At 43.9% G+C, this 16108-nt stretch overlaps 1 protein-coding gene across 2 annotated transcripts in view; it reads left to right on the top strand.

Annotated features, from left to right (window-relative positions):
- The first annotated feature begins 10783 nt into the window (after positions 1–10783).
- The window catches only part of BACE2 (beta-secretase 2), a 48316-nt gene continuing 42991 nt past the window's right edge, over positions 10784–16108 (top strand). The window contains exon 1 of one of the 2 annotated variants that reach the window (XM_026077766.1): positions 10784–11098. In XM_026077766.1, the coding sequence (XP_025933551.1) occupies positions 10784–11098 (315 nt within the window). The remainder of the gene's footprint in view (positions 11099–16108) is intronic. The other variant, XM_026077767.1, reaches the window with a different exon arrangement.

Genomic DNA, 16108 nt, shown 5'->3' with positions numbered 1-16108 from the left:
GAGTCTCCTTCTCTGGAGATATTCAAAACCTGCCTGGACGCAATCCTGTGCAACGTGCTCTAGGTGACCCTGGTTGAGCAGGGGGGTTGGACTAGATGATCTCCAGAGGTCCCTTCCAACCTCAACCATTCTGTGATTCTGTGATTCTGTGACTGCTGAACAATTTTACTGGAGTTTTTTGCAAAAGGGATGCCAAAAAAAGATATCATGATATTCCAAGGACAAGAAGTCAATGATATTTTAGGGGAAGCAGTGTGCTGGGAGGGCAGTCTCTTTTTCTCTCTCTAATTAGAAAGACCTGCTCTGTGAGACTTCATCTACCTCTAAATGGTGCAAGGACCCTAGGACTACCTAATGCTACACAGGCATTCTTGCAGACAGTTCCCTTTGGTATTTACAGAACCCTTTGACACCACGCATGCCTGGCAACACTGATGAGCTAGGGACAGGTAAGAAGGAGCAAACTCTGTCTCCATCCATACTTCTTCCTCCCCACTTCTATTATGGAGAGGGGGAAGCAACACCTGAATTTTATGGTGGAAATTGGGGCACAGAGTGTGTATAGAGCAGTGCACAAGAGCACTGCAGTACCACATTAATATGAATGAGTAATAACTTGCACACCTTCAGAATCACGACATGACTGTGGTGTTGGCACATCACCCATCACAACAGCAATAGAGCTTTAATTTCCATGTAATGATGCTGCAATATACCAATTTGGTCTACACTTTTTGTGGCAGTTATCCTGTACTTACTTTGAAAGGAGGATAATTCAAGGATGAAATGTAACTTTTATGTACTTTTCCTAAAGCTGCTTTATTCTTACATGGAGTTTTTAACTGGGGAGAAAAGCGAGGATGGAGGGAGTATGGAGGTAGAGCATGCAGCAATCTGACTGTCCCTCATATCCATGTGCATCTACAGCAAAAAGCAGAGAGAACCTTCCTCAAAACAGGTAACAGATTTCTTCAGCAAACAAAGAACAGTACTAGTCTTCCCTTCTGCACATGCTTCACTCATGGAAAAATCGGTATTGTAAGTTTAAAGCTCTCTTGCTAGCTTGTGTGAGCTGCATTTCCTCAGTAGATTATCCCTGATCTCACTGCTCTTGGCAGCATTAGACGGGTCACATTTTTACACGGCTGAACTACTTGAACAATTTCTTCAAAGTAGGAAATAAAAACATTCTTCCCTTCAAAGCAGCCATGCCTGCTTTTTTCTTTATTCTGTTTTTCATTTCTTCTTTTTAGGTCAATAAACACTTGTATTCATTGCAAGAAAAATAAATTYCACTCCATTACTAGTATCCCCATTGCGTTTACAGCACCAGTGGTTGAAAATGAGGTATTTCACATGCATCTTAACTTCCCCTTTAAGTGCAACCCCTATATGATTTTCTCCTCAGCAAAAGTTCTAATCGTATTTGGCAGGCATGGAGCAGGGAGTGACATTTCTGATTATCTTCTGGCAAACCTTAAAGAGTTGCCATGTCCTTTTTCCGAGTTCCCAGAAGAGAACCAGTAGAGTAAACACCAGCTTCTTAGGTACTGCAAGTAGCAACACCACAAGTGTTTGCAAAGGTCACCTAGCAGAAGGCATTCCTGCCATCTTTCCCATATTTCCAAGTGGTTGTTATGAACTACTTATAGCAGAGTCTGCTTATACATGGTAGAGAATCCAAACTGCATGTTATAGCTCTCATTCAGCCAGACTGTAAGTGCTTTGCTGTACTTAGATAAGGTTTACTAATAGAGTATACTAATATACTAATAGAATACAGGAGAAGCATGAGTATATTGCTAATATATGGTAACCTAAAACTTACCCAATCTTTTTATATGGTCAAAATATGGAACTAGAGCCTTTATCAGACCCTAGAAAGATTAGACAACCATTCTTGAACACTTTTCTTTTTTGAAACATGTATTCTTATACAAGTCCAATAAAGGATATTACTTACAACATTGAGTCAACTTTTCTTATTTTTTGTCTCCTAGACAGGGTAATACGATTATCAGTACTATCTCCTGAAATTCACATTCAAATGTAATAACAGCCGAACCTTTGCCATGGAGACCAAAGTATTGTGAAGAGTTTTGTGTACAGTTCTCRAGAAGGTATTAAAATGCAGTCAATAAACTCATCCAGCAGAGAAAGACTACGAAGGAAGGAGCAATGAGAAGAATCGAGAAGGTCTAGCTTGTCTCAAAAAAAAGATAGAACAGATTTTTTTGTGGGAAATCTAAATTAGTTAACAAATCATCTGAGACATACTGCACTCATATCCTCATTCAATAAGAAACGTACTGAAGTTACCATGGGCCTTTCCTCTCTGTGCTGATAGCCTGTTCCTGCCATTCAAATATATTTGCCCCGTTTTCCCCTCCAACTCATACCACTGTCCCGGTCCATTCCTCTTTGACCTTTCACAGTTCTTCTGTCCACACCTCTGTACCTGCCAGGCCCAAGCCTCCCTCCATTTCAGGGAGGAAGCTGCCTTGCATTCTGCCCAGCCATCCTCAGAGGCATTCTGTCACTTCTGTGATACCAGTTCCTGTACGCAGCACTGCTACGGCCAAGAGCAGTAACTGCAAAGAAAGTCTTACCAAGCCACGCAGCAGGACTGAACAGTGCTCCCTAGCCTAAAAGTGAAGACCAGTGAAGAGGTGGAACATGTTCAGTGTAAATGGAGTCTTTGGAAGAAATTAGCTGCCTGATGGGTTGCTACTGAACATATGTAAACTGATTTCTCAGAGTAACTTGACCATGCTCAGATTTGTTTTCATGAACAATGGAAGACATATACCTCATACATGGGAAACTTCCATTCGAGTCTTTTTTTTCTAATACCTGGATATTCCAGAGTTTCTTCTCTCTCAGAAATACCCCCAGTTGGACTGGGTTTTTTTATGCTACAGCACAATGTATTTTTTTCCAGCACCTTTCTCAGAAATGCCAGAAACAGACTTGCACAAAAAAGAATGAGTCTCTGGCAGACCCATGGCCTGAAAAACTTCAGCCTCTAAGTTTAGCAAAGTTTTAAGCTACTCTGATTGGAGGTGCTGGGCATTCTCAACCAGAAGCCGTGCTACCAGCTCCAAGTAATGTATTTTTTAATGCCCCAACATAAGAAATAGTATAAACTATTAAGAATGGAAGACAAATTGAAGTAAAATGGCCAGATTTTGCCCTTGTAAGCAACAAGTCAATCTGGCTTACCTCAGTGGGCTATAAAATTATAAATGAGACAAGAATTACCTGAAGTTTAAGCTCTGTTTTCAGATTTTTACCTCTTTTGGCTGCCTGCCTTTGAGARTCTACATCTCTGAAACAGCCTCCCTGATGCATTGTTTCCTGAAAACAAAGAATACCAAAAGGCAAGCATAATTATTCTCATTGTTGGATACTTGAAACAAACAGTAGGAGACATAAATTATGAAAAGACCTACAAGCCTGTAACTGATGAGGAATAATGAACTACTGTAAAGACAGAGAAAAACTGAAGTGCAAAGGCATATCATTTTACACATTAATAATGTAATCAAACTTTCCAAGATCACAGATCTTTCTCATTTTTTTAAAAATGAATCATAATATCTTGCCTCATTATCAGATGACTGTAGGATGGCAGTCCTTTTACTAATCGACCTGCTTAACCTTAAAATACCTAAACTGTTTTTTAGCTCTACCCTGCAGAAAGTACAACACTTACAGCTAAAAACAGTTCATTATCAGTTTTCAAAAGTATGTGTGAGTTTTAAGTAGCATTTGGGGCTTATCATTAGCAATAACACTCAAAAGGCTAAATATACCCTGGAACATCATGAACTAGCATTATAGTTGCTACTGGAGTTCATTCTGTAAAACACAATTCCATTTCACCTTTCTCTMGCCCCAATAAAGCATTGCAGGGGTCTCCAGAGGCTCGGAAGGATAACAATAAGGCCTTATTTTACGAAGTTGATAGCTGCAAACCCCTCTCAGATGCACTGGGTTTTCCCTGTAGATTAGATGTTAAGAATATTTCAGTGCTTATGGACTATTTTCCTAGTAACATATTCATTTTTATGCACGTTTATCTTATGGGCTTAATAGAACAACTATAATCTTTGTAAGAATTTTGGAAGAAAAGAGCTCAAGTCTTGTTTGGGTTTTTTTGTTGTTAGGAAAGACTGGTATATAGAGTAGATTATTTAGATCAAAGTCATTGGGATTGGTGGAATAATTTTGTTTTCAGTGGGATGAAGACTTCACCCATTTTCAACAAAGCATCATTTCAAAACTAAAAAGCCAAAGATCCAAAATAAAGACCCACACTGTCAGTCTGCAAACCACCTTTTGTTTTAACCAGAGAAACCTAATTAATTCTACTAATCACATATACCTAGATTGTCACTCCAAAACCTTCCTCATCCAAGTGTCGCTCAGACACTTGGTCTGAAGTCTGTGGGTCATGTGTGTCCCTCAGTTCTTGAAATTATATTTATTACATCAGCATATCTATACTAGAAGCCAGTAATGTACTGGGGCAGGAGGAGGGGAAAGAAAGGACATTCCTTGTCCCTGTGGCAGTCTCTCAGTTGAGGAATGCAAGTTAAGTAAACTGCAGATTTGTACAGATTATGGCAAACTTATCTGGTACATCCAGACCTCAGAGGCTCTGCCACAGTCATGTTAACATCAGGGTGATAAAGAAAGGCAGACAAAAAAGCAAGTTATAAGTACAGGCTGCAGGAACTGACTTTGTGATGCATGAGATCATTTATTGTTTGACTTTACAGAATGAGTTGGTAACGCAGACTATCACAGAAAAAAAGAAGACAGCCAGCAACTTCCCAACTTTAAATTGACTGTACAGACAAGCTAACATGGTCCATTGCAAAATTCCTCAGCGTCTCCAAAAATGGGCACAAATATAGACCCACAGCTCTACCAAATGAGATGCTTATTTAAAAACATTTCCTGGTTGCAGCCTCTAAGTGTGTGCAACCTGGAACATGCCTGCAATCCCCTTGTTGAACATCTGGCACACAGATGGATTGGAACAGTAAAAGCATTCAAACCATACTCCATGCATTTACCTCCCCAAAGTGACCGATGCCCAGATTTTCAGGAGGACCCTGTTCCCCATCTCCTTCATTTCCCACAAAACATTGCTGAGTTCTAAGTACTTCTGAAAAATCTTGACCAAGCTTCCTAGTTGCCTTAATGTTCCCTAACTAGCAATTCTTACTACTCTTATTATTAATGATAAATGAATAGTCTAACACTGCTGGGCAAGTAGATTGCAGCCCTGCACAGTTATGAAAGTATCTGAGCAATCTCAGCAGTATGTGCCAGCTCTGATGTGTTGTTTTTTAAAGTGCTGTAATAGTTCACTACATGTTTAATTTTTCATAGTTCATAAATTTATAACCATTGCTGCTTGTAGTGCAGGAAAGTCTAGAATCAAAAGGTCAATACTGTATTATTTTAAGGTCTAAACCACAAATGATTTCTTCTGTGGTGTCTGCTAGAGAATAGAGTTCAAGAAGCCTGCAGAGTTTTCTGAGGAGAAATTATCCTTGTTTTGTGAGCGGTCAATGCATTCATGATGGATCCTGCAGTCTGCCTCAGATCTAGGGCAGAAGCTCAAAGGTCCACTCTCCCAGCTATCAATGAAAAATACAAAAGGCCCACAGTCAGCAAGATTCAAACCATATGCAATACAAAATGAGTGAAACATCCATGATACCAGAAGAATTAGTATCGACAATACTGTAGTATTGGGGTGCTCATGACACATTAATCTGATACTAATCTTGAGCCCTGCTCTGCACTAGCATTTCGGACTACTTGTGTGCCAGCCTCGCTTTGAGACACTCAGACCTGCAGCTGCATTTCTGCCTCCCCTGCCTTTGCTCCTACCCCTTTTCTCAAAGGAAGGATGGTGACATCTGTGCAGCCTCTCTACTCTCGCAGTGGAACAAGCTGAAAACAAGCTGTTTTCCACATTGCCTCCCTCTGGTTGGTGACACGTCACTCTTTCCCAAAGGGATGAGGTGGAACAGAGTAGAGGGTGTTGTGCATGCAGGTTTGGGAGCCCAGGGGAGAGAGAAGACATTCGGGGGCACCAAGCTGTTCTATGGGAGGGGGGCTGTACCCCAGAGGGAGAGGAGCTTGATTCTTGAGTGGAGCTTGCTGGCATGGAAGACCTTGCTCCAGGGAAGAAGGAGCAGAATAGGGACCCCAGCACTCAACTGGATGACAGCCTCTACACAAAACAAAGTCTGCTGTGATAGGTTCTCAGATCAGCCAGGTTCCAACAGTGACTACATGTCTTTAGCGACAACTATGGAAAATGTGTTGCTTGGTTTTTAATGGAACTTTGGCAGAAGACAGCTGGATCTGCAACGTCACATACTCAGCTTTAGCCAAACAGATATATCATTATTCAGAAAATAAATTGCACAAACAAYGATCAACAAAGAAGACGCCCCTACTAAGACTCTTCTACCCACGGTAAAGCGATGAAGGGCATTAAGCATTTGCACGTACATCCATAACCACATATTCTTCAGCCACCTGAGGCATTTTGAATGAGATTTATACACTGTGCATATGCTCAGTCCTTAAACAAGGCCGTGGACTGTCCATCCCCTCACTTTGCCATAACAGAGATACCACTGTAGCCACAGCAGTATCACTGAATTTGCTCTCCTGTGTGGCATATCGCTCCTCCCACAGGGCAGCTGGTTTGTTCTTTGCCTTCAAAGACATCCTGCCTTGGCAGACATGCAGCAGAGCCAGACCGTGTGGTCTCTGCTGCTGCTTGCTTGTTTGCTGCTCTGTCATTTACCAGCAACATTTCACTGGATCAGACCCAAAGGATGATACAAGCTGACTGAAAGAAGACAACCACAGAGAGAGAAAACCATTTCCCAGTTAGGTCCAAGAACAAAATCTCCCCCCTCTTAAGACTATTGCACTCTGCAAATTAACCATTTGTACACCACAGATCATCTGGGCTTCTTTCTGTACCAGTGTGCAATAGTGGTAAAGAGCAATCAGTCTTCTTAAAACTGTAGTATTGATTAACAGTAGGAACACAGAAAGTAGACAAAGGCATTTCAGAAGAGGAGTCTGTATTTTGTGCCTGTCTTCTCTTATTATTGCCTAATGATAGCATAGGTCAGCCTGACTTCTTCAGATGCACAGCAGAGGACTGCCTCAATCTGAACAGCTAATAGCTTTCTCTTTTGTAAAGAGAGAATCTCTTTTTAGTCATCCAGTCTTTATTCCTATCAGTTCCAGAACTTCCTCTTCCTTCAGCCTTCTTCTCTATTCCTGTTTGTTTTCCCAACAGTCCTGATGTAATATCATTGTATAGTAACTGTCCCTCTGCCTTGTTAATATGACTTTTCCATAAGACAGAGTAGTTCCATGTCTGTAATATGTTGTATTCTGTAAATACAGATGGAAGGTTATGCTATAGAGACAGATGCAATAAGGTTAATTCACCTTGGAATGGCTTGAGGTTTAAGGCACAACAATTCCATCAAAGTAAGTTAATGCAGAGTTGGATCAAAGGCAAAGTACACCTTTGAGTTTACATGTGAACAAATGACTGTTTAAAAAGACCAATTTGCATAGGCTGAAATTTAAAGATTAAGAAATTATTTATTCAAAGAATACATACTCAGAATAACAAAAATATAGAAATGAAGATTCTCCAAATATTCTAGAAAACAAGGAGACCAGACACTTAAAATTGTGTCTATTTCCAGCATTTCATTTATTTTGTATATGTGGTACACAAACAAATAAATGTACACACTGAATGCAGTTGCACTGCATACAGATGATTTCCTTTCTCAGGAATGTTTTGGATATAGTTATGTTCGGCTCCCTGGGAGGACTTTACAATGCCTTCTTTCAAGAACAGTTGTTTACATTACTCTTACAAGACCCATTCCTGCCATTGTTCTTGAATTCATTAGGACTACTCACCTGTACAGTCACATGGTACAGCCTCAGCCTTATCAGTCTCTTAGGTAAATAAAGGAAAGATGAGGCAAGACAAACCGCACAACACACTATTGTATGAACATGAGTCCTGTTGTGATAATGTGAAGGGAGCACAGAAAGGTTATGTATACACCACTCCATATGCAGCAACTGTCTGAGATGCATGAACTACCAGACTTACCTAGGCCTGTGCACAGCACGACAAAAACTTTTAACAAACAGTTAAATATGACAAAAAGACAAGTTTTCAGTTGAACACTTAAGGGCTACGCTATATCTTTCAAAGTATGCTGTACTTTGAAAACCATACACTTCCACTGACTGGGATTGCTTTATCCAGAAGTACGGTAATGTATCTTAGCAACAGTGGCAAGGGGGAAGACTTACTGTACTGTAAAAGAATTAAAACAAAATATATGTAGCTGCTTACTGTTATAAATATATCCCTACCACTCTGAGGGGGTGTTCAATTATACTCCTGATTACTTTTCACATTTCCTTTTTCTAAGGGGCAGGGGCATTTCTCTAGTTTTCAGCTCACCCATGAAGAAACCTAACCTTTTTCATTCCCCTTCAGCTTCACCTATGACTAGACAGGACTTACAGCATAACCTGTTACTATCTCTCTCACATTAGAAAAAGCCATTACTGCAGCACCCTGGAGATAACCTCTTCTGGTGAGCAAAGGTGCCACTGCCTCACATATTCAGTTGCCATCACCCTAGAGCAGGTGAGACTAAGCATACCAGGACTGGAATATTTCACTTTCCTACTTGTCAGGCAAGTAAAAAGCTTCCTGTGGCCAGGAGGTTTTGTGCAGTTTCACCTTTTACTAAGAGGTGTAGTTTCCCACATATAAAATACTCTTCTGAGTGCAAATTTCATCTATGCCCTCTCAAGTCTTCAGTCAGGACAATTCGGTTGCCACCCACAGCAGAGCAGGGTTAAGAGCACTCCAGTCTGTTTCTCCCTTGGAGAGCTCTGCAGGCAGCAGGGAAAATGGCAGGGACCACATCCACTTTGTGCTGCAGATGCACAGGAAAGCACTGAACCACACCAGAGGCACTGAAATGATCTAAGGGAGAAGTTACAAAGAGAGGGGAAGAGCTTCAGAATCTGAGTCACAACACAGAGGTGACTTACTGAAAACATCAGTGAAAAAAAGTGAAAACTCCTTTTTTCTTTCAGCAGGGGCAGGGAAGCTCCAAATTCTCTTTAATGGAAAATAGCCTCACCTGAGGACCCTTCCAGCAAATCGTTTGCTCAGTCTCCCCTGGAGTGAGCAACAGTACTGTCCACCTCCTAGGGATACTTCATTTAATGCATGTGAAACACTTGGAAATGTTTTGGGAGGCATCATATTGAGGAAAAGAGGGAACCCTTGCTGTTTTCTATGGCAGGGGAGAGCTTTCCTTCCCAGTCTGTGCAACTTCGAGCAGATTTACAGACAAAAACAGAACAGGTGGTTGCCTAGGACAACAAATTGGTCAAGGGATCCTGAAAGCGTGCGTGATTTAGGGCTAGACATTTTTCACTTTATGTAGTATAGATGATGGGGGGGGAGACGAGGAAAAAGGGAACAAACAACCCCAAAATGACTCTGCTTAGACTTGTCCAGTATTATTTTTCAAGGGTTTTGGACTGTCTGCTCTAATTATCTCTCTAGCACTGTCATTACTCCAGAGGTGTAAAGACTAGTTCTGGCCTAAGCGTTCCCATCGTTAAAAGCCTCACCGGATTATCATTATTCATTCGGCACGTGATGAAGACGTTTAAAGCCTCACGGTATTTCTAATAAACGGATGTCTTTCATGCCTCGCTCCATTACAAGCCGGCGTTAATACTGAAAATGAATTTCTCCGCACAGCCTGCTCCCACACTCGCTCTTCACTACAAACGCCGCCGCTGTTAACGCGCCGGCTGCTGCTACCTGCAGCGCAGCCAGACGCCTCTACGGACGCGCGCGGAAACACCCGCGCAGCCCCAGCTGGCAGCCGCCCAGGACCGGCTCCGTACCGAGGCACCGGCGCCTCCTCCTCACTCGTGACCCGGCGGGGGCTGCGTCCTCCGCCCGGCTGCCTTCAGGCGCTGCCGCCGGGGCGAGCCCGGCCGCCCCCCCCCGCCGCGGCCTCCGCTCCCGCGGGGTCCTCAGCTGCCGCCTCACCGAGGCCGACGGAGCCCGGCCCGGGGGAGGGTTTCTAGCGGCAACTTCACTGCCGGTGGCGAGTTACCCCGAAAGGCCCCGCTAGAAGGTGCGCGTCCATCGCCGCCCCCAGGCGGCTCGGCTCCCCTCCCCGCCACGGCCCCGCCGGCGCTGAGGGGCTGGGGGCGGAGGGGGGCGCCGAGCCCTGGGAGCTGCCGCTGCCTCCCGGCGCGGAGCCGCGCTTCCCCGCCTTGCCAGCGTCCCTTTAAGGCTTTGGGAAACTTTTCCGCCGCCGGCCGCAGCCCGTCACATCCGCTGGCAGGAGTTGCGGGCTGCGCCGCGCCGGGCGCCGCGGGGAGGAAAGCAACTTCTCCCCTCGGCCCCCGGGCAGGGGGAGCGGCTGGGGCCGTGCGGGAGGGGACCGTGCGAGGAGGAGCTCGGCCAGGAGCGGGGCGGGGCGGGGGGCAGATGAAGCCGGGGCGTGGGGAAGCCGCTCCCTCCTTCCTCCTCCTCYTCTTCCTCCTCCTCCTCGGCTGCTCCAGTCCCGCAGCCAGGCGGCCGCTGCCTCCTGCCTTAGCCACTTGAGTTGGGAAGTGCCTCGCTGCCGCCGGCCCCTGCGCTGCCGCCGGGATGGGCACGTCGCTGGCTGCCCCCAGCCTCCTGCTCCTCCTGGCCGGCGCCGCGGGGCTCTGCCGGGCTCTCTTCTCCCTGCCCCTCCGCGTGTCCCCCCCGGCCTCCCCCGGCGGGTCGCCGTCCGCCCCGGTGCTGCTGAGGCCGGCGAGCAGCAGCCGGCGGCAGCAGGAGCCCCTCGGTGACACGGACGGCTTGGCCTTGGCCTCGGATCCCGGGGGCACCCTCAACTTTTTAGCCATGGTGGAGAATCTGCAGGGGGACTCCGGCCGGGGCTACTACCTGGAGATGCTGATCGGGAGCCCGCCGCAGGCGGTAGGAGGGGGCCGGCGGGCGGCGGCGGCGGCCCGCGGGGAGGTGGGCGCGGGCGCCGTTAGCGGGGCAGGGGCGGGGTACCCCAACCTTGTCCTCAGCGGGCGGCCGCCCTGCCGCTCCCCCAAACGCAACTTTCTCTGGCGGCTCACGGGGTGCTGGTGTGGCGCCTCGGCTGAGTTATTAATTCAGGGCAGGACGCAGCTTCTGTTAATGATGTCCTTTATCGCACGGGCTGCTCAATCCTTAATAAAGTCGCCTGCGCTGGCATTGAGAGGTGACTATGCGTGGGCTCGGCTGGAGCCCTCTTCGTAGGGACGTGCTGCGCACAGACAGACACAGACACACACACACGAAGGGAACGGTGTGGAGGGCTGGAAGCTCCCCTCACTGTTTCGAGAGGCTAGCAAAGCTCACTTTCTCTCTCCTTTCCTGGGTCCCCCCCCATCCGCTCTTTAAGGTGCTGAATGTGGTGTCTGTGTCGGTGAATTACTTACAGATGTTACGCAGGGGAGCGGTGACAGCAAGTTTTAAAGGACCGAGTTGGAGGTTCTTCCTCCTGCGCTCCCTTTTAAGTTCCAGCCAGTACTGTTAGGTGAGGAAAAACAAAGGAAATGACAAGATATTATATTGCGCTCACTCCACGTACCGTTGCATAGGTCTCAAATTTTCTGAAAGGTAGCGTTTTCATTCATTGGCACTTTGTGTGAAAAACTAATGTTCCCTGGCATGGTAATTGTAAGGAAATCCTGCAGAGCTGGAGCTCTTATTTCAAGCTGTTTAATGTCATTTTGATTCGAAGTGAGTTGTTCTGTCAGTCAAAATGATTGTATTTGAGAGTCATAGTTTGGTTGGTTTGCTTTTTGTTTTTTTTAAGGCTGCTTTGCGTTGTGATTGGGTGGTTTGATAGGTACTCCCAGTGCCCCCATAAAAATCACTCAAAATGCTTTCGCTCAGCTAAGCAATGACTAGGCAACAACAGTTTCTTCTTTTGAGAGATCCTTATTAACAATACAGAGCCTGTATGTGTGTTGAATATCGTTTGCAAATAGAGCGTATTTCTCTAAATCTCCCCATTTGCCTTCAACAACGTTTCTGAAGTTTTGTAATGTAGCTCTTTCGTCTGTGTCATGAGATGCCACGAGAAGCGCTGCTGGCTGGTCGGTGGGGATGACTAGTCAGCTGAGCGGGGATTAGTTTCCTGAAAGCCCTTGGGGCTTTGCCTCAGAACTTCTTATTCGTTGCTGGAGTTTTGGTCCTTGTGTTGTTCTCAGTGCTTGTGAAAGTCCTTCTGCTTTAGCTCCTCTCTGTAATAGAAAGCTAATGAATCTTCAAATGCCTAGCCAATAGGGACTGTTCAGCTGTTAAACATTTGGACTTCTGTGAAATCTTTTTTTTTTTTTTTTTTTAACACTTAGATATAAGAAGAGAATTGGTCACATTGTCACTCTAATTGAAATGTATGACAGTAGGATCAATACATGTATTTAAAAAAGGTTGCATTGTTTTATGATCAATAAGTGTAGTTAAGAAGGCTAACCAGATCTGATATATCAAGGTGTTGCCCAGTAGCCACAGAATCCATGAAACAGTTTTTCCTCTGTGTTGTTCACTGCATATTTGTCTAGTTCTATTAGTGTGGCAGTGTGTGTTCTTCATTATTCCAGGGAACATTCAATATTGGCTTCAGCTAGAATCAAGATACCAAATTTGATTGGACTAATAATCCAATTCAGTATGTCTTAAATTAAAAAATAATTTTAGGTAGAAAAAGTAAATAGAAAGCTTATCATCTCCTTACATGCCTTGGGGGGTTCTCAAATAGAAAGAAATGGAAAAGGAAAATTGGGACAGGCTTTTGATAATGTAACTGGAGGTCTAATAGAAGAATGTGCTGCCTTCAGTGCACTTTGAGACTTCACTTACACTTAACAGCTAGTATTTCTTGTATTACAAGTGATGTAGGGTTTCAGATAAAATTGATTTAATGTTTTTCCATCTGAAAAAAAGCTCTGAATCTGGTTGCAAAGCTTGTATTATTTTGAACTAGTTCTGAGTTCTTTCAAAGTTAATTATTTAAAAGACCACTACTGGTGTTTAGCACATGTGAAGTTCTGTTCACATGAGTAGTCCCACCGAGATTGTAAGTAAAGTTATAAATGTGCTTGTGTTTCCAAATTAAAATCTCAGTGTGTAGTGACTCAGTACAGTTAAAATTTGGTTTCTACTTTCGATAGAGAGGAATTTGTATCTTGGTCCCTGCCTGAAGCTGGAAGACTTAAAGATCATCAGTGTACTTGTTTCTCTGCTTCACAGTAAGTAGTATAAAGTTGCTATGCCGCTGCAGGCTGGTTCTATTTGAATCCTTCACAGTGCTGATACTAAAAGCAGGTATTGTGATACTGCCAAGTGCTGGGGTCATACTAAACTCTCTGGGAAGTAGTCACTAGAGACAAGAGTAGGTTATGGTCAGGTAGAAAAGATGTCTGTTCTTAATTTGCTCTTTCCCCCCCGACTTTGCCCCATGTTAGAAGATGCAGTGTAAAGGGATGCTCAGACATGCTTTACTCTCGCACCCCTGTGGCGTGGGACTCCCCCTGGCCAAACTCCCTTCCTCACTCAGTCCTCTCCCAGGACTGCCGGCCCTACAAATCTGCACTGACATTTTGCCAGGGAGAAAGAAGAATACTGTCAATGAGGAAGAGTTAAAGCATGGCTCCCTTCTGCACTGTTGGAGCAGAGGTGGACAGCAGAGYTGTTGCTGGATACAACATCTCAGGGGAAGCAGGGGGTGTAAGCGGAAACAAGACAGTGATGGGCAGAGACCACATAGCTGGTTGTAGAAAGAGGCACAAGATTAGCGTCAGCAGTACAGTCRTAGAGTTGGTTCCTGGTAAGTTTGAAACTGCATGTGTTTAGTGCTGTGAGCCTACTGTCATATATTGGCTACTGGCCACTAGTCAAGATAGGACTGTACTGCTCTGAGTTACTGGTGGAGGATTTGTAGTAGTCATGGTTGCAGTGAGGGAATACAGTGAAGGAAATGTAATCTAGCCCAGTAATGGTTTGTGCCCCAGCATCTGCTGGCTTTTCCATTTTTATCTAGGCCTCCTGGCCTGTTGACTCAGTGTCACTGTACCAGCCAGGCACTCAGCCAGCCACTGTGCTTTTGCCAGTGTTGGGAATAAATGTTTTGTTTCACAGAATACTATTGAACTTGTGTTACTGCTCAATTGCATTTTTAGAAATTTTTCTTTTTTAATTTCTATTCTTAAGAGGAAGCTACTACAAAAGAATTTTGCTTTTCAGGTCCTTTAAAGGCTTTTTTGTTTGTTTTTAACACAATTTGTCTTCCATTTGCATTCTGATTTGTCACATAGCAGATGAACACAGAACAGAAATGAATTTCACAATGGCAGTTCTGAAATATTTGTTCTGACCATATAAAACTAGAACAGTTCTGTGAAGTCAGATTTTTCTTTCCAAGAAATGAAACTTCAGTGCAGTAAGTTCAGTTTTGCAACATGGTTCTACCAAAATATTTCTGACCGTTTCCAGTTTTATAATACAGTATCCTAATCATGCTGGGTCTCCAGACTAGCTACCAGATCAGTGTCAACGATCATTACCCCCACTAATACTCAGAGCAGACACGCAGCTCTGCTTAAGAATTATGTGAAAGGTGAAAAAGAAAAAAAAAAGTCCTATTATATTGAAGGGTGTGATATATTTGTCTCTTATTTCCTGGCTGTATTATGTGGCCTACCTCTGATGGATTATGTGCTTCACACCTGTCCTATATGGGTGCACTTTCTCCAATTCAGAGATTTAAATATGAGGTGGCAAGAGCCCAATATGAATTGTGTGCACTGTTCTTACTTCTTATTTCTTTAAATAATCTGATGAAATTCCTTTGCTCTCTTTTATTATTTTGCCTGCCTCAAGTTTGAGGTTATAAGCACTGTGATGAACTGAGTGAAAGATCATTTTGGGGTGGGGGGGAGGGGGGTTGCTCTGTTCAGGGAACTCTTGTTCATGTTAACTTTGTTTCCCTTACAAGCTTCTGACCAACAGAATAGTCAAACTCTTCAAGCATCCCATGTTCTTCCCAGCTTTCTTGAAGCCCGTCTGGACTTCATTAAGTGGTTGCAAAGAAAGTACCGTTGTTTCATCTTGCCTGTTCTGCTAGTCTCTGTTGTGTGAGGTGGTGGAAGTCCTGCCAGTCCCACTGCATTTCCAAATTGTGCTTTTTATTGAGACCATGTAAATATTATTCCTCCAACTTCATTGCAAAAGAAGGCTGAGCATGTGCCTCCTGAGAGCTCCAAAATGATATAGCTATGGTTCGATTCGTGGTTATCGAAACCATAACAGGATCTGACTTAAGCTCTGAAGACCATGAGTCYTTTTTAAAGTTTCAGTTTCAGTTTTTCATTCCATGCTCAAAGGGGTTTGTTTACTGTTTTTTCCTAATGGCTGTTTGTTCTGTACAGGAGGTGAGCAAAAATCAGTCCTGTAAACTCACACTGAAGTTTTAAGGTTAAAGTGAGTGTTGGGTTTAATGGCCTTCACTGCAAAAACACAAACTCCAATTTCCATGTAATTAGGGGGGAGTTAACTTTCCTTCGTATTCTTCCAGCCWTTACAAAAAAAAAGAAAGGAAGAATAATATGTGTTAAACACCTCGAGTGTATCTTGGACTCTTATAAATTATAGCTTGACAGTTTGAAGGTGATGAACACACACATTAACAACTTTTAAACATGCAGCCACTCTTGCTTAACTGCTGATAGCTCTATTTCATGAGATTTGTAAGAAATTAAGATCATGAGGAAAGATTCAACTGCTGTTGCAATTTCATCACTTCATTTCATGAATCTTGCTGTATTAGGTGATAAGGGCCTGATTTCTGGAGCTCTGTTATTCCTGAGAAGCTAAGCTCCACTTTCTTAATTCTGTTGAAAGGGAGTTTACCATCTTTCTAGATACAAGGAGAGGTTTTGAAAATATGAT

The sequence above is a fragment of the Apteryx rowi genome, unplaced genomic scaffold (genome assembly GCF_003343035.1).
Source record: "Apteryx rowi isolate R43461 unplaced genomic scaffold, aptRow1 scaffold_460, whole genome shotgun sequence".
Taxonomy (NCBI): Eukaryota; Metazoa; Chordata; class Aves; order Apterygiformes; family Apterygidae; genus Apteryx; species Apteryx rowi.
The sequence above is the reverse complement of the archived record's forward strand: the minus strand, read 5'-3'. Positions and strand labels throughout refer to the sequence as shown.